The sequence below is a fragment of the Vidua chalybeata genome, chromosome 3 (genome assembly GCF_026979565.1).
Source record: "Vidua chalybeata isolate OUT-0048 chromosome 3, bVidCha1 merged haplotype, whole genome shotgun sequence".
NCBI lineage: Eukaryota > Metazoa > Chordata > Aves > Passeriformes > Viduidae > Vidua > Vidua chalybeata.
Genome location: NC_071532.1, coordinates 41831327 through 41855415, shown reverse-complemented (window position 1 = coordinate 41855415; position 24089 = coordinate 41831327). Strand labels below are relative to the sequence as shown.

Sequence of the window (24089 nt, the reverse complement as noted above, 5' to 3'; positions counted from 1 at the left end):
TCAAAGATGCCATCCTCTACCTAAGAGACTATTGAAAATGCAAATTCTATGGGCAGACTTCTGTGGCAGTTTTGGATAGGAATAAAATTATTAAAATCATGTAGAATTTGGTCCCCAAAGACACTAAACTGCTATTCACAAAATTAATTTACTAATCCTTTCCAGACACATTTCTTCCCCATATTTCCTCAGTGTGAAAATCTGCAATTTAAAAACTGTCTGCAGCCATTTTCCATTATAATATAAAAATCAGCCAGAAACATCTTCACATTTTATGTGAGAGGTTGAGGGCGCCATTTTGTAAGCAGCAAGAAAAGTAATTTGAGAAGAGAGCTGGAGATGGGATTCTCCACCCAGCACATTAAATACCAGCTGCTGGGTCACTCCTTCTGGATGTGCTCACCTGAGCCATCCCAGGCATGTTCCTGGTGCTGCACTGTCTTCTCTTGCCTGCTGTGCTCCAAAGGTACTCAGTGCATCCATGTGTTTGTCTGGCCTCAGGACACTTCAGGTGGAAAACGTGAACCAGCATGGGCCAAAGGATTTAAGAACCCAGTAGCCAACTGCCTAGGGAAAGATCAAAGGAATGGAATTAAAACCAAACAGTATTATCTCCACCGGCCCTTCAAGCTCCCATCAATCTCTGGGGTAGAGACTTCCCAGTGCACATTTATACATTTGCATGTTTTACAGCCCTGGTTTCCACTGAAAGGGCTGTCACATCCATGGAGTAATTTTCAACAACATGAAGAGCTTTTGTCCTAAACCTGGTACCTGGAAACATCTTTTCTTTTATTTTTTTTTTTTTCCTTTGTCTTCTCACTTACTACTTGTAAAGAGCGGGCATGAATTAACTCCCTATCCATATACTCCTTACTGTTTATGATCTAACCTCTTCTTGTACAGGCACCCTGCCTTTCTAGCTCAAATGGGACAATTCTTGCTCCTTGCTGATAAAGGACTTCAGATTTAGCAGGGAAAGAAGTGATCCCTGGCATCCACTCTGTGCCACTTGGCTTGTAATTGAGCTATGTCTGTCTTGTCTCCCATATTCCATTTTCCCATCTTAAGATTTAACCAGTATGATGTGCAAATACACTGATCCATCCCAGCACCTAATCCTGCTCTGTAAAATGGGAAACACAGAGATTCCCAGGTGGACAAACAATTTTCGGGATGTTCCCTGAGCGAACTGACAGGCCATCAAGAACATCAGTTCCGACCAGCTGCCTGCAAGCACTGCTTGTGGACATCTAGCAGTGTTGTCTTTGTTGATTTCATCCAGAAAAATAAACAGCTATAGGCCCAACACTGATTTGCCTTGCCACACTGGATTTGCTGGAAGCTGAGGAAGATGTAACAGCCCTCAGGATCATTCAGAGCACTGCCTGGCTGTCCTTCTTACATAGCCCAAAGAACAATGTGAGTGAGAAGCACCAGTGAGAATCTTACACAAGTAACAACCATAGGGGTCCCATCCTATTTTTCTGGAATTCAGAGGAGGACCTTTACTCTTCATCATACCTCTATCAGCCTTGAGGACAGCTCAGGAAGAGCTGTACCAATATGTGACCTGAAAAACTTGCTTCTCACCTAGTTTAAGGGCTCATTCTGTAAGGGTAAAAGTAAAGAAATGACAGAATCATATTCCAGGAGCTCTGATTCTACAGAAAAAAAAATTATTTAAGGAATTAAATATAATCAGCAGAGAAATGGCTGGCAGTTGAAGCTAGACATTCAGCCTGGAAGCAATTATTCATTCTAACAAACTTATATTTGAAGAGCTGGCAAAAGGAGAATTAGATCAGCTGAAGATTTCCTAATTCTCAAATTCATCTGTTTTGCAAGATGTTTAAACTTCCTAAATTTTATTTTTAAAACCTAACTATCCTAAAAACTTCTGAAAATTCAGCCAGTCATTTACATCTGAGCTCTTGCCAGATGTCACATCCAGACAGAAGCTGAGCACTTGGGACAGATACCACTGCTGAAGATGTTACAGCTGATGCTGTAGGATAGCCTGATCTTATTTTTCCTTAAACTATGAATTACTGACTTTGAAATACATTCTAAGCTGCAGCTCTGCATCTGCTTCTCCACACCCTCTCACTTTGCACCTCTTTCTCTTCTGCTTCACTTTTTTTTATATCTTTTCTACCGAGACACCAAGAAGAGAGTGTGTGTGTTTTCTTTCATTTTCTTTCACAGCTCCTCCCATGACAGAAGCTCTGATCCTCACCAATGACCTAAAGATGTCCCCCTCTCTCAAATAACTCATTCAACAGGAAAAGTAAAATCAATGTCTTCATACCATTCTGAAACCAGCTGGGAGAGAGCCTGACACCAGTATGGTGAGCTCCATGCCACACAAAGCACAAACTGCACACACGGTGCAGCATTTCCTTTCTCCAGACTGTCTTGGCCAAAATGTTATATCCCTTTCTAGTAGGAAACTCCCTGCCAAACATTGGCCTTATGTTGTAACCAAAACCTTGATGCAAAGCTTAAAATCTTTTAGTCTCCCTCACCCTTGTTCCTCCTCTCTTGATACTACAGGTGCTGCTGGCTTTAGATATAGCAATGAGCCTGTTTTGGCATAAGTTATTATTATTGTTACAATAGGCATCTCAACTGGAAGGCAAACCAGAGCATCCCTCACCTCAGTCTCTCTTACAAAAATATAAGGCTTGATTTTATGGTCTAGTTAAGCCAAGCTCAAAGGGCTTTCAGCTACCAAGAGTGACAACACTTTCTACGTTTGACTTGTTGGTTATTTTCTTTGTTTGTTTGTTTTTGCCAGCCTTCGCTATATTGTCTTATGGAATGGGCAGAAACACTATCCCAAGGGAGGAGAGGTAGGATCAACATTCCTTTCCCTGCCAGCAGCAACAAACAGGCTGGCTCAGCTGAGCACAGAGCTGCCACCAGGAATCTACCCCATGTCACTTCAAAAACAACCTGCTGGACAGGGAGAGAGGTGGCACAAAAGTTGACAAAAGTATTTTACAGAAGTGGTGCTGATCACACCATCAGAGCACAACAGACACTTCATAGTAATTTTCTAACCTTGTTTTTACCAGACTACCAAAGGTGACCTTTAATTAATACAGGTTTGACAGAAAGCTATTTGCTACTCCCAGATCCTTTTTAATTAAAAATACCTCGAAAAGTCCTTGGATTAAAAACATCTTCTGGGTAGAACTAGGAACTTGAAATCAAACAGATCCTTCTTCCTGCATACAGAGCAGCAACCTACTGCTGTGCTGCAAGAAATTAAGCCAAATCAAAAGGGTATTTTGCACCCATTCAGACCTCTTGGAGGGCTGTAGAGAGAACATCTGTGGACTGACTTTATTCCAAATTTTTAAGCTTGATTACTGGTAGATCTTAAGACAGCTACTGGATGCTAAGCTGTAAATAAAATGTGCAGACTACCAAAAGCTGCAACCCTGACATTTGTGCTCATTCTGTAATCATGGCTTATTATCCCAGAGTTTTTTCAGTGGCTTCATTCACTTGAAATGATTCTGTAGAGGAACAAGCCTCTTGCTAGAGCGATCTGTAAAAAGCTATTGCTATGAAATTATTCACTGAGTTTCATGCTTGAAGGAGGATACAGGTGATGCCTGTGTGCCACCTGTGGCCATGTAAATTCATACAGCATCTACATTTAAAATAAAATAAGTAAGGCAAAGTGGATGTTGGTATTTGTGTTCAAAAATTAAACATCTTAAAACAACTAAGGTTATGGCAGTAACACCCCAGAATGGAACCAGGCAGTGCTCTACAGAATCCACTTCAAACAAGACAATAGTCTTTACTTCAAGAAGGTTGCAGACTTTTTATCTCTCCCAAAATTTATCTTCCTTGCAAATACAGAAAGGCACCTTTTTGAAAAATCAGGATTTTAAATGCTTTTGTTAATCCACAAAGAGTAAAGCTTAAATATTCCCTTATAAAACCAGTACAAAGATATCTCCTTTTATGCACAGCGACAAGCAAGCAGAGAAAACCCATGCATAAAAAACTGCTAAAAAGCATGACCTGAATTTCCAGAAACTGAATGGGAAACTTTTTTTCAGATCTATGTACTCAAGTATTATGGCAACAAGGGAGTTCTTGGTCAGCAGCAATGCAAAAATTCGCTGGATGTTTCATTCAGTCCTGTTACTCACACTAAGAAATTAACTGAGAACTGTACACATAGGAAGCATGGAAGACTCTAGGCAGAGATGTAACAGACTCCTACATTTAACACTAAATTAGATTAAAAGCTTCTATTTCCAGAAGCCCACTATAATTATATTTAGGTATCACCTACCAGCTCCCAGGTGTTAAAGGCCATTTCAGATAGAGAATCTTCATTTGAATTCTCAAATATAATCTGCAGATGGAAAATTGTTCCTTTTGTTTACTGCAGCTTGACAAGACCTTTATATTTTCTGCCATTAATATTAAAGACCTATTTCCTTGATTTAATTTAGATTTTGAAAGTCACTGACCTCTACTACACTGAGAAAGTTTGTACTCTTGACTTCTTTCCCACAGGCTGTTAGGCAAAACTCTTCCTGTCAGTACAATTAAAAGAGTGGAAATGTTTCATTGTTTCCTATAGATGTTTCTGCAGGTTCTGCTGGCTGATCCTGCCCTTGGGGCTGACTGCAAAGCTGAATTTCTTAGACCAGGAGCAAAGAACTCAGCCCTCTATGCCATGGAGTGAGAAAGAATGATGTGCCCCAAAAGAATGATGTGCCCCAAAAGAAAGAATGATATGTCCCAGCTGACCTGGCATTTCTGAGGCTGCACAGAAGGTTGCAGATGAGATTTTTGGTCCCATCTCCAGCCCACTTAGCTTGCACCCCAGCTCTGCCAAAGGGATGCCAGGCCATGCCCTGTTGGCATGCAGGAAAACTCTCCTTTCACATCTCCTGAGTGGAATTTGCTCCCTCCCCAGCTGTCCTGGTGCAGGTTCATTCGCAAACTCTACAAGCTGGACAGTGTTTGCCCCCTACAAAACCTTCATTTTTTAAAAAAACTATTTTTTGGTTTAAATACTTACAATAGGTCATCTCGTGCAGCACAGGCACCTGAGTGCCCACCCTGCACAAGAGAACAAGGAGACCACAGAAGCCCATGAGCACAGGCACCCCGAGGGGTGCACCAGGCCCTGGCACAGGGATTGCTGGGAGCAAAGAGGGGCACAGCAGGAATCTCCAGAAGCTCAGGCCTAGAGGGGCAGGAGGGGGAGTGCCTTGACAATGTATTTTCAGGTGACTATACAGTCAATATTAACCCTCTCCTCAGTGTAATACAGCTTCTAAAATAAGACAATTTCCTCAAAATTACAGTATTAAACACAAACAAAATCTCTTTTCATAAATACAAATATACACCCACATATACACATTTATAGAACAGGAACTTTATGAAGCAACCAAGTGAAACGAAGTGTTTGAAAACTATTTCAACCTACAAGCTCCAAGCAGACTTTTACTGGCTTTACTCAGTTCTATTAACCAGCACACACTTATCTATAAAGTGTTCTTCTTTATTTAAGTTAAACAAATTTTCAAGGATGGTTTCCATCTATAAAATGAACAAGTACAAGCTCTGTACAGCAGACTTTTTAAACCAACTGAAAAAAAGTTTCCAAACTATGTTTTGAAAATCTGCAAAATAAACAGTATCACCATTCTTGTTCTGAAGACAATAAGAAAAGTTCTCAGGAGACTCCATCACAATTTGCTTCAAGGGCTCTTAATTTATCTTTCAAATGGATGAATTTCTTCAGCATTAAAAACCCCTAAAATCACAGTAAGTAACTTTGGCACACTGTCATGTAAACATAACAAAAGGATACCACTTCTTGTCCATTCTCGCAAAGAAAAGCATACGGTTCCTATATTAAAACCCCTATGCACAACATCCATGGGGAATTACTGAAAAGATATTCCTACTTTATGAATATTGTAGTCATTAAAGACTTAAGCAATGGAATATGGATTTTTTTTTCTCAATTTCTTTTTACTAGCAATTCTGATTCAGAGATAAGAGGCAGGTCAATATTCAGAGTTGCAGCTGCTGATTTCAATTAGTACCACCCTCAATTAGATCAAAGCTGTGAATGGAAATACCTCCAAGGTTGAAGCTGAGTGGTTGGATTTTTTAAATTCCTTTTAAATTCTGTTTTCCAAAGCCCCAAGCAACTGGTTTGCTACTGAGCTCATATTTCAGCATTTGTTTTCCAAAACATGAAGGCATCTATTGCTATGTTTATGAAATATGTTCTTCAAGTTCTCAGCTAGGTTAAAAGGCTACAGGGAGAGACTAAATGCTGAAAATAGTTTATCCACTGGCCTTTAAAACAGGCAAGTTTTGGAGAAAGTGGATTGTGGATAAGCAGAGAAAAAGTATTAATTATTTATTAAAAAAGTCAGATGAGGATGGATGGGTAAAACTGGATTTAAGGGCCCCATCCAAAAGGTAAGCAGGTACCTGCAGATCATAACTTCAGACATGTAAGGTATCTACGGGCACAGTGAAACCAATTTGCCTATGAGAGTACCATCTCTATACCTGATGCATAGGTACAGCCAAGGGAAAATAAAAAAATCAGGAACTACTCTACTTCCAGGACAAAGAAAGAGGGGAACTGTACCAGCATACTACAGCACAGTAGATGTTTTTCATCTCCTTATGACCAACCCTTATATTTTCCCAAGATCCATCTTTCCAAAACCATTTCCTGACATTCCATGTCTGCACTAATTTTTGTCAAAAGTGTCTCACTTATTAATATTTTTTTACCTTCCTTCTCATTTTAAAAGCTCATTGAAGCATTTGCTTTTAATAAAAACGTATATAGTCTATGCAAACATAAGAAAGGACAGGTCAAAGTTGGCGTTACCTTTGACAGCATTGTTTTATAAAAATGACGTCAGCTGGACTGAAGCTGCAAAATGCACAAGTTCTATGGTTAAAAACGCATAGGCTATGCAGGTATCCAGGCTGATTCCCAGAGTCAAGCCTGAATACATTCAAAAGCAACATTGAAAGAAACAAAATGGAAGAAAATTCCCCAGTAGTAGGCCTATAAATTAAGCAAGAGCAATTCAGAGATATTACATAGCTGCTCATCCTTGCAAATTAAAATTTAGATCTTGTGCTGTTTTCAGTGGGGTTTCAATTCTAACTTATTTCTACAAGTCAAAGGGGGAGTTTTAGACAATTTTTTCCTCATTAGGGCCCAGAATAAAACTCTGCTGAACCAATACACCTGCACAAAAGCTCTGTGCAGTTTATATAATTTTGTAACAAAGTAAGAAATATTTTAAAGACAAAGTACTACAGAAATTATCAACACAAATATAAAGTACAGGTTTAACGTTATCCAGAGCACAGGTGATGAATTCCCGAGCTGGAATAAACAACCCACGCAATCATCTGGGCAGATGCATTGATTTCCTCTGATATTTTTCTCCTCCTCCTGAGTTTCATGATCTCCAGCAAGGGTGAAGTGTTAAGAAGTAGATCCAGTTTGCAAAGCAAAAGCATCCAGTGTTAGCATGGACATCACACCCAGCAGCACAAAATCTGCACCCTCAGAGTTTCTCTCTCCTAGCACTCCGATCCAATTTCTGGTTATACATATGTCAATCACTTTGTTGCTAATTATAGGATGATGAAAACTGATACAAATCATTGGGAGCTGACAATATACATACTTTCATATATTTATATTTAGAGTCCATCATAGAAAAGTTCATATTCAAATTACCAAGTACACACAGGAGAAAAAAAAAAAAAACTTCAAAATGACACTTCTGATTCTGGAAATGACAAACCATGACTTCTATTCCAATGGAGTTTTCAAATGACCTTCTCCTAGTAATTTTTCCCACCCTCCCTCCCACACTGTTCCCCACAGATGTTTCTTCAGATCCTTTTGTTTACAGTACGTCAGTTGTTCCTAGAGTTAATTATCTGCTGTGCAAGTAGTAGCTGAAGACAGAAAGGAACAGTTGAAGTCTGCAGCACAATTCCTTCTTCCTGTGAAGTAATGCTCAGTGACATCCTTGCAGTGCTCCGAGTCCCCTGGATCCCTGGTGTTTGCTTCAGCACTCTACTTTCAGATAGAGGTGGAATACTGAGGTATATAAGTTCCGTGGAAAGTTTTAAGAAATACATCAGTAATTCAATCAAAACTTTGCCCAATGTTTTTCAGTTGAAACAGCATTTTGCTTGTAAGTCCTTCTACTGCTGCAGATTAAGTGTGAATTTCCACTGCTGTGACAAAGAAGGATTGCAGATCTCAACGGTGAGACCACCATTTTTGGCATTTCGGCTGTCTAGACAGAGGTTGCTGCCAACATGCCTCAGTTTAGAATTGCTTTCAATTTGTTCCCATTTCTGGAAGAGAAAACACAGTTATTGACCTGGAAAAGCAGGAAAAGGAAGAATTCTACATTATGTCCTTTGAAGTCTTCATAAGCTTCCCTGGCTTGTGCCTGGAAATGTGTACAAACTGCAATAATGGGAACAGTTTAGGTGATTCTTGAGTATGAGTATATAAGTTCTGGCAAGCCTTGCCAAAACAGCTGTTCTTTCTGCTAACACTCTGCAAGACACAGAATACACCAACACATTTCCCTCTAGTTCAGAACTTCTCAAATACACTGTTCCACCCTGTTACCTGTGTGACACCCTTGGTCTGAAGAAAAAAATGAGAATCAAAATCCATCCACATACCACTACAATACTGAGCATAGAAAAGCAAGAAGCACATTCACTATAGACAACTCTACATAAATCCAGAAATTTGTCAGACACCTTTCAATTCTACAGAAGATAAGCAATCTGTGCTGTCAAAAGTTCTTTGTCCAAGATGATGTCAAGGACAGAATGAATCCCAAATACAGGATTTAAAAAAAAAAAAAGGGGGGGGGTGGTTTCTCTTGTATGTCTACCAAATTATGCCTGTAAACCTTATCAAGAAAATCTTGCTTCCTTATAGTTTCCTTCTCTGAAGCGTGGCAAGAAAATTCCTTCCTTCATCAATAAACAGTGTTTCAGTTACCTGTCTTCACAAACAGAGATATAGAAGCAAGGAAACTGACAGATGATCAGAACTGATGACTGAGCAGAAAGAAATGAGTTCTATGACTAGATCAAAAAGATGGCATGATTCTGCAAATGTGATTTTCCTCAGGCATGGGAAATAGATGAAGTTACAATGCTGCACTGATAAAAATGAATTTAAGGATTTCTAGTGCTGGTATAAACAGGCCACAACTGAAAAGAAGGAGAGCCAAACTACATTCTTCTGAGAAACAGAATACATAATATTCCAACTTCACTGAGTGAGACCTGTCAAAAAGACACTGTGGAATATACAAACTCTTTCAGAAGACACAGGAGGCAGTTAAACATTGGGATAAAGCCTACTCTGTCTTTATGACATCATGAATCCTAGCTTCACACACAAACAACAGTAAAAGTAGAGTCTATAGAAGATATGACAGATCACCAGTGCATTGTTTATTCACCATCCTTGTTTTCCCCACTGTTTGCAGAGTGCAATTATGACATACTAACCTGTCTGCTGTCGTTTTCCCTACAGCCCTGAAGTTTTATTAGTGAACTGGGAGCTCTGTCCACAACAGTAAGGCACAAATCCATGTGTTTCACTGACTTGTCCTTTGTTAAGGCCCATTCCTACAAAAAGGAAGAAACAAAAAATGTACAAAATTGTGTATGTTAACACGTGCTACCTCTGCATATACAGCACAGGTTAAAATCCTGCAAATAGCTATGTACGAGCATTAGAACAGTTCATTGTTTCCCACAGGGCAGGAGATGAAATGTCCTTTTCAAATAGTAATTCGAATTGCTTCAGTGTCCTCACATGAGCTCAGGGCTGAACTTGCTGTTTGCTCCCTCTGCTGGCTTTACCCAGCTGCTGCGGCCAGTCACAAAGGGCCTCATAGAAGATATTCCTCCAAATGCTTATTTAGTTAGATATTTGTTTTTGTATGTGTGTGTGTGTATTAAACTTTTCCCTTTCTTCTTCGTGGATTTATATATATATATAAATTAGATACATAAAAACCCTAAAAGCTTGGTCTGCACACTACTGGCCACCCTGCCCACACACTGATGAAAGCACATGGACCACACTGAGGAAACAGCAGCTCTTAATACAATAAAGACCACCAGAAAGCAATACACAAAAGGGGTAGAGAGAATGTTCCCTCCCATCCAAGGCATGATGTACAACAGAATCTCTGTTAAATGTATTTAAATATGCCACTCTTAAATAGAGAGCAAAGAGAACCTGTTCTGTATGTACTGCTGCCCAGCTTGTTTGATCTCAGCATCTTTTCACACAGAGCCTGATCTTGCACTGATATTCAGACTCTCTCCATATGCCTCTCTCCTTTCAAGTTCGGTCTCCAGCATCCACATTGGTCTCAATTTGTCTAACTATCCTTTGAGGAAAGAAGCCACTTGATTAAAGCCAGGCTAATGATCCAAATCATGCTTATAAACTACTTAAAATGGCATGATTAGCTTCTCTTGAGCAACTAAAGAGGATTTAGAGTTGTATAATACAAAACCTTAGACATACAGGGCAAAGCCTGTATGTTAAATAACATTTAAATGTTATTTTGCATCTAATCAGTGTTTCAGAAATAAAATAAATGTATAATTACTTTGAAACTCAGCAGATTTTAAACTTATTAAATCTCTTTGGGAAGAGATGCTCAGAACACTGTCTGAATTTTCAACCCAAGAGATAACAAGTAATCACAATCATACAGGTCACAAGCCACTGGATGAGTACTATATTCTGCAAGTACTAGAATGATGACAACTGTGGAAAACAAAGCAAAGCCAGGACAAATCAGTGTACCCCTTTAGTTGTCTTCCAAACCCTTAAGCTGATAACTTCTCCTTTTACTCTCAGTATGTTAAACTCAGATGACAGTGAAATTACTTGCCTTCTCAGTTCTGTCCAGTTTGTAAGATGTCAACAAGAACCATTAATATATAATAAAATATTAATAGCCACTTTTTTTAGCCACAACTGAAGGAATTAAGCAAGTTCTTTTCAGAGCTTATCAGGAATTACAAATGCCCTCGAACTCTTCCCTGGTAAGATTTATAGTGAAAAATGACAGCTGAAAATACTACCAGGGATGTAGTAAAACTTGCATCTGAGAACTCTGTAGTCAGAGTTAGAGCCTTGAAATTATTGCCTTTATACATCTTCACCCTTCCATCAAAAGGCTGTATGAGCCCCAGCCACAACAGAAATTATGCAAGAAGTTAACGTATTTAAAAGTCACAGTACAGCTGCTTCATAAAAGCTCCAAGCTCTGTTGCTGGAAACATCTGCATGATGCCCTCTTCATATTACGAGACATAGTGTACAGGTACTTTCCTCCACAGATCAGTAACTATGACTAAAATGGAGGTAAGATGGAACAAGTTCCACTACACTAGAGGAGAAGAAAAATTGCAAGGAGTGTACATGCTCAGGGCACAGGCTGGAAATTGGATAGCTTTATGCAAAAATCAAAATATCTGAGAAAATCTGTGTCAAATCAGAAATAAAAAGTTAGTATATAAACTAACCTGAAACCTTCCCCTTGAATCTAAGTGCATTTGGTTTTACCTTTAGCTCTTTATCACAACCCTGCATATTTGCATATTGTCAAGAACACCACAAGCACACCTCAGCCCTCTGGAGGTGCACAACTACCACTGAGTTCTACCAACCTGGAGGAGGGGAGAGCAGGGGAAAAGGGGGCAGAAATCCCATTTTTACTTAGGTTTTGTATTTTAAGTTGTGTTGAACACAAGACAGAGTACACTTTTCAAGTTATAGAAGACTGCCACAGCCTGTAATATCCAAGTGCCCTTAACTCCCTAAAAAAAACCTCCTGATAAGAATAAGGCGGAAAACACGAAGTACAGATCTAAAGATTGTGGTTTGTTCCCTATCCCTCTCCTCCCATGCTGTTATTTCTTTTCAACCCTATGAGTTCTGCTTGGTTTTGACCCATTCTGCCTCTTAACCTGTCTGAACGTCCTCTCAAAGGTATTTGTTCAGAGCAAGTGCATAGTGGTTTGCCAAGGTCAGTGCCACAGAAAAAAACACATACATAGGAAGAAGAGGGTCAGTTTCAGGGGAGAGGAGTTTGAAAGGGGAAGATAACTGTGTATCTACAAAGAACACACAACATAGCAGAAAATTCTAAGATTTCTGCTCCAAGGCACTTGTAACACATCTACCCTTTCTCCCAAAAACCCCGCTGTGGTTTCTGAAAGATGAGGGTACTTTCATAAAGGTAATTGAAAAAGCCTCCACGGATAAATTCTCTTTAATTATAGGAAAAGGAGGCATTTCTCACATGTTGATTTGAATGAATTGTCATCATACATCTTCCAGGAAATTACCTCATTTTAGGCTTCATCTTATTTTAGGTTTCTCCCCTTCTAATTTAAATTAGAGCAAACTTCTGACACTCATTCAAGTGTAGTTTTTAATTGGTCAGCCTTCTATTTTAACAGCTGTACTTGACACATTAATATTACATTTTATTTAAAATCAGGTTTAATCTGACAAGGATTTAGTAACAAAGCAGCACACAAAGCAGTGAGAACCTCTGTCTGTATTTCATGAATGATAACCAAATCACAATTGCATAAATAGATTCTTTGAAATAAGTAATGCTCTCATTTAAAGATCTGACACATTTACAATTAGTTTAGGAGTAGGATTAGAAAGGATTTGTTAAAACACTCCCCTTACTGTGAGTGAACGTTTAGGCATTGCTGTTTTCTAGAAGAGCCAAATGGGGATTTATGACAGATTTTTTTTATACTCCATTATTGCAAACTGTAAATGACTAACAGTGCAGCACAGCAAAGCATTCTTTTATTTTGCTGATCTTAGGACATATGCTTAATGCAACACAAATATTTTCATAAGTAAAAATTGCCCCCCAGAAAAATCAAACACTCCATTTCATTGAAAAAAAAAAGCTTTCTATGCAAGTACAAAACTCCTGGGAAGGAAGCTATGGCCTCTAGTGCAAAAGCAAATATTAATAGTGACAAAGGAAGGGGATAATGTGATGCTCACCGAATCTCTGGGCTCAGGTTCCAATCCTGAAAACGCAAAATTATATTTGAGGGAGAAGCTTTTTAGCCCATCTGTAGCAACAACTGATGTGCTGGTTTGGATTCATTTTTCTCTCACCAATACACAGTAACTGCTTGAGTTTAAAAGTTTAGCTTCACTTTCTTTTGTTTAAGACTTACTGTAGAAAACAAAATTAATGGCATACAGACCTGGTTTCCACCGGCATTATGACATTCATAAACTCCAACAACACCATCTGCAAAATGGCCCAAAGTGTCAAGGCAATTGGTACCCTGCTGCAAAGCCCCAAAGGCTATATCTTGATGATCAGGTACCCTAAAACAAAACCAGAAATATCTGATTGATTCAGTTCAGGGTTTGTTTGGGAGGTTTTTCTTTTTTTTTTTTTTTTTTTAACTCCTTTTTTGAAAAAATACTCAGTGTATTTTTAAGATGGGAAGTTAAGGATGAGTGATGACTCTCATCTGGAAATCTCAATCATCTTTTGAGGGGAGGCAATTATCTAATCATGAATTGATGAAGCATGAGTAAACTTCCAAGCTTACCACACACACAGTACCAGAAAACTTGTACCAGAGAAGGAGGATGAACATGCAAACTTGGCACAAAAATCAAATTAAAGATTACTTATCATTTAAAGTGACTCAAAGCTTAATGTTACCAATTAGCTCATCAAGTCCTTTTGTCTTTTCAGGCCACACAGCTTGTGGCAGAAATAGGACACCCTACATGTTTCTCAGACTGTTTTTACTGAAATGTTAAAAAAGGGGTTAGGAATTTGAAAAAAAGAAATCAAGTTTTTCTGATACCTATTTTCTAATGGTTGCACATAAAGTACACTCCTAGTATGGAAACATCTAGGCAAGTCCATTCAGCAAAGTACAGTTATGGGTAGAGCCCATGAGTTCACGTTGAACAGTAAAACAAAGGCATATCAGAGCCTTTAAAAACTTCAGACTATGAGTATAATAATTAAACCCAGCAGAATGAGCACATGAGGTATGACAGAACAAGACAACATGACATGTAAGTAATGCTTACGGTAGCACACTTTCCAGGAGAGACATTTTTTATCACCGATTAAACAAAACCAAATATCCTCTGTTACTTTTAAGAGAAAATAAAGGAAAACTTACTTCCTCAGTATCATCCTGAGGTCAAAATTAGTCTCTTTTATGAGACTCATTAGTAGGTATGGTTTTGCGCATGTTTCACTGGGGCTGTAATAGCTGGTGCTGCTTTTGCATCTCAAGCCTGCATGTCACTAGCAGTTACCTGGCACCACTGACATGAAGTGGCCCCAGGAAAAAAACCTCAAGGATTCTTACAAGATACACACCATATCTTACACCACTAGACCACCAATATTAGGTTGACAGTCTAGTTAGACTAGTTAGTGGGTTCAGATCTGACCAACATACTTCTTAATGGATCATTTAACCAAAATCTTTCTATCCTTTCAAAAAGTATTTCTCTTCGAGGATTTCTCATTAGCTAGGATGTGTTCACATTACAAAAACTGTTAGCAGTGTCATCCCTCACTTCCCTCTTCCCAGCCCTTCCCAGAAGTCAGTGATTATTCAGTGACAAGAGAAACGGAGACAAGAATGAGTAGGAGACTCAGCTTCTCAGAGCCTTAGACATCTACCCTTGTCTGCCAAACACACAAGGCCCTCTTGTCTGCTGAATGTCATCATCTGTACCACAATGAGATTCAGTCTCCTCGCTGAGCTAGGCATGTGTTTAGGCATAGGCAAAAGCTGTAAAGGGATGACAACAGGATACAGAATATGTGCTTTTGAGCAAATGGCTTGTGTAGGAGACTAACTTCAAGCTCAGGCAAGTTCAGTCCTTTGGACACTGTTCTCTAAAATACTGCAGCTGTAGTTGCTGTAAGTAGAAAAAGCAGCTAAGTAGGGAAAAATTATTCTTTAGGAACAGAACTAATTAAAAAAGCAAATAAACCTGCATGCAGCATTGAATTCACAGATAAAGTAAAACACATCCTTTACATCCAAGGATGAGAAAGAGAAACCAATTATTTCTGGGGAGGGCAAAAAAGAAAACTCCACATGAACTCTGTTTCAGCCAAAACTCACCGTAACTCAGGATAAACATTTTCAAGATACCACTTAAAGGGTTTGCAGCTAAGTCTCTTTCTGAGCTCCATTCGGCTTTGAATACTAGAGGAGAAAAAAGGGAGTTTTCAGAGTCAGTCTGTTGTCTTCATGTATTTTATGGAATACACAGAAAAGAACAGTAGAACTGTAGAAATATACATTAAAGAGACAACATCAGATTTAGCACTGCTTTCACCTCAGAAGGTGCTATGTCATGAAGAATAAACAAATAGGGCAAAGAAGCGCTTGTGACTTACTTGCCATAAGGTACATTCCTGGCTGAAGGCACTGCTGCATAATAGAAATTTTTATATTCATCCATCCAGACTTCTGCTGCCCTGCGTGTATTTCTAGGGATAATCATATGAAAAACATGGGTTATATTTTCTCTAGGTGCAATTAAGCCATCCAATTTTTCCTCAGATTGATTTTAACCCTTCCCAGTACTACACAGTCAGTTGCCTCAAGTCAGGCAGCAGACTCCCTATAAAAGACCCAAGTAATAGAAAACCATTAGAGTAACATAACTGAAATCAATGCATTTATAATGAAATTTTTATCTTTTCCACACTCATCACTGCTTCAGGCTTTCATCCAGAATTTAACACATCTTTCAGTTCTTTCTGCAAACTTAATGGAATTTATTAGGCAGATGTTTGGTTGATCTTTTTATAAGAGTAAGTTAACAGAAGACAATGTCAGCGAATGCTCACCTAGATAAAGCAAGCTAATTTGAAACAAAAATCTTAACAACTAGCAATATTTAAAAATGTCTTTTACATTTTTGAAAACAAATACACTAACACAGACAAGATATTTTCACTCTTCATCCTATTCCTACCAGTAGAGCATTCAAAATTCCAAAAAGACACAAGCTGTTACATTACTTAAGGCTATGAAACAAACAAGTCTTCTGTAGCTGAGGTAAGAGGAAATGTTTTAAAATTTGGGAGAGACTGATTATCCTAATAAATGTGAAAAAACCCTAATTCAAATATTTTACTTCTAATCAAACATCTCTAACTAAAATTCCTGTATTTATGTAATTGGTATCTTGAAATTTCCTTTTGGACTGCAACAGGGCCCAATGGCTTTTTCCCTCCCCTGTCTTCCATGTAAAACTCATTTACTTCTATTGTTTATGTTTTGAAAAGTAAGTCTTATTTCACTTGTAACTGCCATGCCCTGAAGCTTATTTTACATTTGGCAGAAAGTTCACCCAAAGCAACTGGTGTGAACTCAGTAAGCCAATAACCTCTCTAATACGATTTTCCAATTCAAAAGAGAAAATGTAATCAGAATTAAGTGAGGAGGCTTGCAGGTTGCTGAGCAAAAAGGATATGGGGAATAAAAATTTCACAAGACAGACCTGAATATTTTTTTTGTTTGAGGACTGATTTTTTCCTTGCAAAGATTCCTTTAATTTTTTGTAAGCAAAATCCTACTAGATTCAGATTAGAAGCTACATGAGTGTATCTTCACCTGCAGTCTCTAGACCTGTATGAGTGTCAGTCATTCAGCCCCTCCTGTCTGCTCAGCAACCAGCTTGGCTGCCCACAGGCCAAATAGATTTTGGTGGTGAGACAGGAACTACTTGGTTACCATGGTTTAATGTCTCCAGGGTTTCATGACTCTGACATTGAAAGGCACTTTCAAGGTCAGAATGCCTGCCTGTATCTCACTGCCCGTACTCATGGATGAAGAACAGCTCAGGCTTAATGCAACACCAATATGGGCACTGTGTAGATGCTGAGAACTGCCTGAACTAGCAAGGCCCCAAAGAACTCAGGGTGCTGGGGAATACAGAATGGGGTGCACTTAATGTCGAGCCAGTTAATGAAACAGAGCACTGAGAGATCAGAAGCAGCTTTGCTTGGAGTAGACTGGGGCCTGGAAGGCTCACTGGCTCACTGGAGTGCTGTGTTAAGGAGCACTGGTCACACAAATCCTGCTGAACACAACCTGTCCCTGCCCACATCACACAGCCAGGATGTGGTGATGTGGTCTCCCCTCTCACAAAACAGGACTCCCAGTCTCTCATCCAAAATTACCAACCTGTTTGGGCTACCAAAAGGCAGTGCATTCTGACTAGCCAGCTAAAGTAGAGGAGTCCAGAACAAGCTGCCTACAGCCAAGAGATAGACGATGGCATAAGCCAACACGTTCCAACTGCACTACCAGCAGAGATTCAATGCACCAAGTTTCTTAGTTATAACACCTGTGTTACAAGGATATCCTACTACCTAAGATTTCTCATTCTCTCATTGCTAAAATTGATTTTAACACATCCCATTATATTGGTTTGACATCCAAGAAAGCTACTTACAGCACAAGAAAAGCAGTATTTTGGCAGCACCCCAAAGATGGAAAAGCTGCAGGAGTGGGAAAACTGCACAGTATATTCATACATTTATTCAATTTTATTAACTATACTACTTGTTATGACACTGTCATTTCAAAATCTCATTAAACTAACACCAGTTGCATTCTAAGCTTACATAATGCAGTTTAAAAGGTAAAGTTTTCGCTCCTCCTGATGCACACTAAAAATGTTGGAACAGAGATGTGATGTAGTGAGGACATTTCATTGCTAGCTTTTGTTTTCCCATAAGTACTATTATTCGTTTTTCACTGCAGCATAAAATATATATCTCAAAGAATGGGAAAAAAAGAAGAAAAATACTAGAGTGCTTACTATACTGAAAAAAACAGGACAGTGACTTTATTTTAGCAGATATTAAATTCATTAAAGTCACCTTGGTGGCATAACCAGTATGGAAGGGAAGAACTACACCCTAAGGAGATTCCTCAGTCTAAAGTGAAACACAAGTCCAAAAATATCAGCAGCTTAGAACATTCTTATGAATTGAAGTACATCTGCACTCTGTGTTGCTTCATGTTAAACAGTTTCGGCTCCACATCCCTTCAAGTGTAAATAAACAACTTTATTTCCAGCTCTTAGCCCACAGAACATTTAGCCGAGACTTGTACTTCTCCAGCCCCCTAAGCACCAAGTTCAAATCTCTAAACCAAAATCTACAGTGATTCTTCAGCTACAACTGATACAGCCGTGATCAAAATGCCCTCAGTACATTCATGCAATATTTTCATCCATATTAAGTCAAAACCACTATGACCATGCTGTTCATAACACTTCATAGAAGAGAAACCAAGGAAACAGCTCAGTATTTCAGCTACTGCTATGCATGGATACCAACAGGAAAATTAACAAGCATATTAATCTAAGCCTTTAAAACTACAATTTCTTACATCTACAGAAAATGCATTTTTAAACATAGCACAGGTAAGGCAAATATTATAAAGAACAGACTGGCATAAATACTGAAATCAGTCTCTGTAATCATTTGTGTCTCACATGCTGATCACGTATTAATGAAAAGCAAGCAAAGCATATTCATAATTTAGTGTATTCTGGCTTTCAGTGAACAATGGAACTGTTTCTACAAAATAAAGTTTTATGATAGTTTTGAAAATAAAGCCTTCTTTAAAATCAAATACACACAATATTGATGAAATGCCAAGCTAAGCATTTCCTTATTTTCCAGATTCTCAGATTCTGTGTCCACCAGAAGTTTCTCTCTTTCAGTTCTCAGGTTTCTTCTCTCAACCTACACAGCTGACTCAAAGTCATTAGTTTCTTCTTAATTAATATTTTACCATGATAGATAATATTGAAATTTTTCTGAAGACAAGATCCCTAAAATGAAATTACTGCCACCTGCTGATCATCTGAGGAAATCCAAACCATTGCTATTCAGCACTTACCTCGCAAACACAGTACCACTCCCGCCGGGAAACGTGTAAGGATGCTGTTTACGGAATACATGACCCACTCTGCTGCAGGGGATGATTTCTAGGCTCCCACCACATTGCCAAACTCTGAATGAGATCTCTGAAATAAAAACAGGAATGAAAGACCAACATCATAAAATACTGTTATCTTGTATTATATTTACAGAGAAGGCTTTTAGTGATTGTTGTTGAGAATATCAAGAAAGACAGTTTTTTTAATAAACTCTAGGATAAACAAAGGCATATATCTAAAGCATTTAAGATTCTGCAAGCCTAGCAGAAATAAACATACTATCTTGGAAGTAAAATGTGTCTCCTCTCTTATCTGAAGTTACCAGTGTTGCCCAAATCCATAAATCCTGCTGCAATTTGACAGTGAGTTAGGTATATGTGCTTTATCTGAACAGCAAACAATTGCAGGTACATTTAACAAATAAATTAATGACCTAGTTTATAACAAAATTTTTCGCTGAAAATAAAATTACTGAAGATAAGTGAAATCAAGGCAAACTAAAATAACCAATAGATTTGAGATGTCAACTCATTACAGCAGATAAACAAACACTCCCAAACAGTGCAAGGAGTTATATCAAGTCAATGTTGACTTGAGGATAGACCAAATAAAAACATAACTTCCATAAATTGAAGGTTATGGACAGTACACCTCTAAGCCAAACTAATGATATGAGCCAGCTAGTGATGAGACAAAGGTCTAAAACTTTTCTCAACTTCGACTTCCGATGGCAGAAGTCACCTGGAGACAAAACTTTTCCACATTAATTCCAAGTCAGTGCAGTAAGAAGGGTGTTTTCAGCAGCACTGTTTGAATTTTGATGATTCCCCCTTTAGTCCAACAGCTGCTACAAGACAGCCTTAGTTTCAAGCCTCTTCATAACCATGTGGCTTCATAACGAGTGTCTTTACATAGCTTAAAAAAAAAAAAAGGCAGCTCTAAATTAAAGTCAGTGTCTATCTTCTATGACAAACTAAGTGGCATGCCTTCTTCCCTCAGAAGCCATCCTCCACATACACAGAAGTACTAATAGCAGAATTACTTCAAAAACTAAATATGAAAAAAACAGAACTATCACAGAACCCCACAACCACAAGTTAGAGAACATGTTGTCTTGATCACATGTCCAGGAAAAACTTTAAAAATTTAGAAGAAAATAAAAAGAGATGCTGTGATTTCAACTGTTGACAGTGCAAGTTAACTGCCTTTCTTCTTGATGACAATATTCATGAATCCTAGACAGTCAACAGAGTTCAAGCTATAGACAGATCATACTCCAAAAACATGAATGAAAACATTGTATTTGACAGTGACTTATCCAGTTGAATTCACATAAGACAACAGGCAAAACTAATTTTTCATTTTTGTATACCCTCCAGCACCTTAGATTGTGAAGAATCTCAAAAAAAGTGAACATTATGTAAAATAGCTCAGTGGGAAACAAAGCAAGGACTAGAACATAGGGAGAAGCAAACTAATTATTATTTGCACCAATATGGCTTCTAAAGTCTGCATGGAAAAAGAAAAAAGAATATACAGCAACTAAAATTCAAAACAACCCCACAAACTCCATTAAGACATCTCCTTTGTTATACTCAAACAGTAGGAAAATAAATATTACTACCAGAGCACAGTCAATGGACATAGTTTTTAAATGAAAAGGCATAAGCAGCATGTAAAAAATTCTTCATGAGATGAAGTAACATTTCTCTAACAGATATGTTCTTTTTATTAGAGTGTGTCATCAATATAGAAGACAAGGAATGTCTTACTCATTACCTGATTTTAGGAAAACCGGTAAGAAAAGCCTAGGTTTTCAAATTAGACCCAAACCTTCTCATGGTTCACCCAGTTCTCTGGTATACTCTGATTCTCCTAAGGCAATCAAAAAGCATCACAAACATACTGAGAATTGAAGTTTCTGAGTTGGAGAAGGGATTGAACTCACCTTGATCCACTTTTTGTACAGCACACATGCATTACCAGTTACATTTAGCAGCAGCCTGAGAATGTACCTATCTTCATGGTAATTTGGGCAATTTAGAGAAAATATTGCAGGTTCATCTTTAAATTTGTCAAATTGATACTGACATGTGAACAAAACCTCATAACAGCTGCTCTGTACATGCTTGAAGGAAAAATGCTAGCTTTTATAAATGAATATGATGCGCAGAATTATTTTGCTAGTCCATTTAGCAGGTTATTTGCATGTAACAGCAAGCCCCTGATACAGAGCTATACTTGAGAGTAAAGAGGCCTGACAAGTGTGCACATTGAATTTTAAACTGCACATCACAGATTTCCAGTTATCTGGTGCATGTGTCATTTATTGCCAATTAAATCATATGCCATGTGATTTTTACTCATCTTCAATTAGTCTGGCAGCTAGGAAGAAAACATTAGCTGCCTTCTGCCTGCTTTTCAGGCACCCCTAAGTCTCCATCTTCTTCCCATGGAGGGGGAGGAACTGAATACAGCAGGAACAACACAAACATCTTTTGGCATCCTTGAGAGAGGAGCTGTTGCTTGTGCCCTTTCCTGCTATCAAGGCCTCAATTATCAAAGCATAAAAGTAGTTGCTAAGTGTTCAGAAAAAATGCAGTAGCTCAAGAACACGCTTGTAATTAATCAAATATTTAAGTGCTCGAGTGGCAAAAGTGGTTTCCAGAGTCAAAAAAGTATTGTGGCATTAAATTTATCCAATGACTTTCCAGGACATTTAAAAATGAAAAATTATTGTGTTTACATAAATACAATTTAGCAATATACAGCCAAAGTAGCAAGACAACAGAAACATGGAATGTAACTGCTCAAAATACCTGTAGGGTTTCTTTGAGTACTGTACAGGATGGTCAGAGACAGGACTGTAGGAATGGCACTTCCAGCTTTTCAGTGCATTACAGCAGCGTTAAACATTCGGTTACCAAGTCTCCACATAGCAGACATTTCCTTGTATGTCAAGCATATTGCTTAATGCATATGCAGATTTCAGTAACCCAAAATACTCATGGGTTTTTACAAGTTCAAGGTATTTCAGGACTTTGCAGCTAGCATGTGCAGTAGAGAAGCTTCTATGCTTAGAAGCATAAAACACACTACTTGGAATGTCTGAGATGCATCTCTACCCCAAAAAACTAAACTAATAACAAACTGGAATTCTTGAGAGGTGTAAAATTCCGTTTCTTTCAAATATTTCTTGTTTTAAAACAAATATACTGGCCTTAACTGGAGAAAGCCTTTGCACAATGCTGTAATGCAAATAGCCAGAAAAACCTACTAATGCCAGATTTAACCACCAGGCCAAAGGAGAATGGCTAAAGTACAAGTTCTCTCAGCCCCTCCTCCCTCTTGTCTAAACCTCACTCATGTCAACATCTGAAAATAAGGACTTACAGAAAAATGCCTTCTCAATCATTAATACCTTATAGGGCTAAAGAAGGGGTATAAAACTACAAAATTCACTAAGTTTAGATGCCAGGCAGAATACTACTGGCAAAGTTCAGAAACAGATAATTCTTCAGTCAGTTAAGTTAATTGATTTATTAAGGTGTATGTAATAACATTAAATTCATTCTCCTGCATTCCACTTTTCATGATTAAATTAAGCAACATCTTAAAAACATGCCTTCAACTGTCAGCATTTAAACATTATTATATTTAATTGCCTATCTACAGCCTGCAATTTTTTCACCAACTTCCATTACAAAAAATGTCACTGCTCAATGAGCTAATACTTTTATTCCCTCATATTTAGCATATAATTTTTCATTTGTTATAATTCTTTCATTGAAATAAATGTTTTTGATTTTGCCAATAAAGTGTATGAAATTTAAATGCTAGTTTTAACCCTCTTTGCACAAAATCAGGAAAACCATGACTCTTTGACAGTAAAGGAAATGGTGAAACGTGCTTTCTTTCAAGGTTGATCAGAAGGTAAATAATACACATACCTAGGTTTTCACCACCCCAAACATCCATCATCATGTCATACTTCCCTAGTTCTTCAAAATAGGATTTGTCCATCACAAATAATCCACCAGCTATCATGGGTGTCCTAAAGAAACAAGAAAAATTAAATTAGTTACAGAACCATGAATATGGGGATAACTATTATTTGTACATCAAGACTAATACCTTCTTGAAAAAACTGGCAATGTCTTTGAATGCAACTTATTTTGCATCTATCACTTCAGATGTTGTTTTCACACATTCCTATGGCCATGACCACCTTCTGAGGCAGCTTCCAAATTTCCATTTGGCTCACAAGTCACTTAAAGAGTGGCAATTTGTGCCAGCAATAAAACATTAAAACTGATGCTGTATTTTTAGCCCTCAAAACACACTGACATCTACTTTTCTTAAGGATAAACAATTAACTAGTGTGTTTTATATTATTTTTTAAATACCATTTATTTCTGAGAATCTCATAATGCTCCATATATATGAATGAAATTTCAATTTTGATGTAAGATATAGTGAAGATATTCTTTCAGACTCAAAGAAGATGACTTCTAACTTTGCTTAATTGCAAACTACAATTTATTTGAGAAATGGTGGTACAGACATACTTTATGGGAGCAACTGGATTTCCTTGTCGTGCTCTTCTTTGCTCTGGTGTCATGTAATCCCACTTGAATACAAGATTCCAGTCAAAGCCTTCAAGAAGAAAAGTTGGATGTTAAAATCACTGTGGTCATCATTCAAGTTGTAATAACAATGTTCACTAAAAACACCAGGAACTGTAATTAATATGAAAAATTTAAACTTGTGCAAAAGTCTGGGTAGAAAGCAAACAAGGAGGAATCCAGATGAAATGTAAAGAAAAAAGAGTAAATCTCAACCACCAAATAACTTCGGCTCTCTTGTCTTGATCTATTTCACAAAGTCAGAAACCCAAGTGGCTTCCTTACATCAAATAGAAAAGATGATCTTCCAGCCATTACAAATGCTCCCAACAATCTTTACTGAATAA

General features: G+C 38.0%; 1 protein-coding gene across 1 annotated transcript in view; it reads right to left on the bottom strand.

Annotated features, from left to right (window-relative positions):
• Positions 1-7924: 7924 nt before the first annotated feature.
• Positions 7925-24089, bottom strand: part of GALNT2 (polypeptide N-acetylgalactosaminyltransferase 2) — an 89887-nt gene continuing 73722 nt past the window's right edge. The window contains exons 9-16 of the mRNA XM_053939315.1: positions 23686-23773; positions 23068-23171; positions 19078-19204; positions 15549-15641; positions 15271-15354; positions 13360-13486; positions 9595-9714; positions 7925-8409 (exon numbers count right to left, since the gene is read on the bottom strand). Of these exons, the coding sequence (XP_053795290.1) occupies positions 8254-8409; positions 9595-9714; positions 13360-13486; positions 15271-15354; positions 15549-15641; positions 19078-19204; positions 23068-23171; positions 23686-23773 (899 nt within the window). The 3' untranslated portion in view covers positions 7925-8253. The remainder of the gene's footprint in view (positions 8410-9594; positions 9715-13359; positions 13487-15270; positions 15355-15548; positions 15642-19077; positions 19205-23067; positions 23172-23685; positions 23774-24089) is intronic.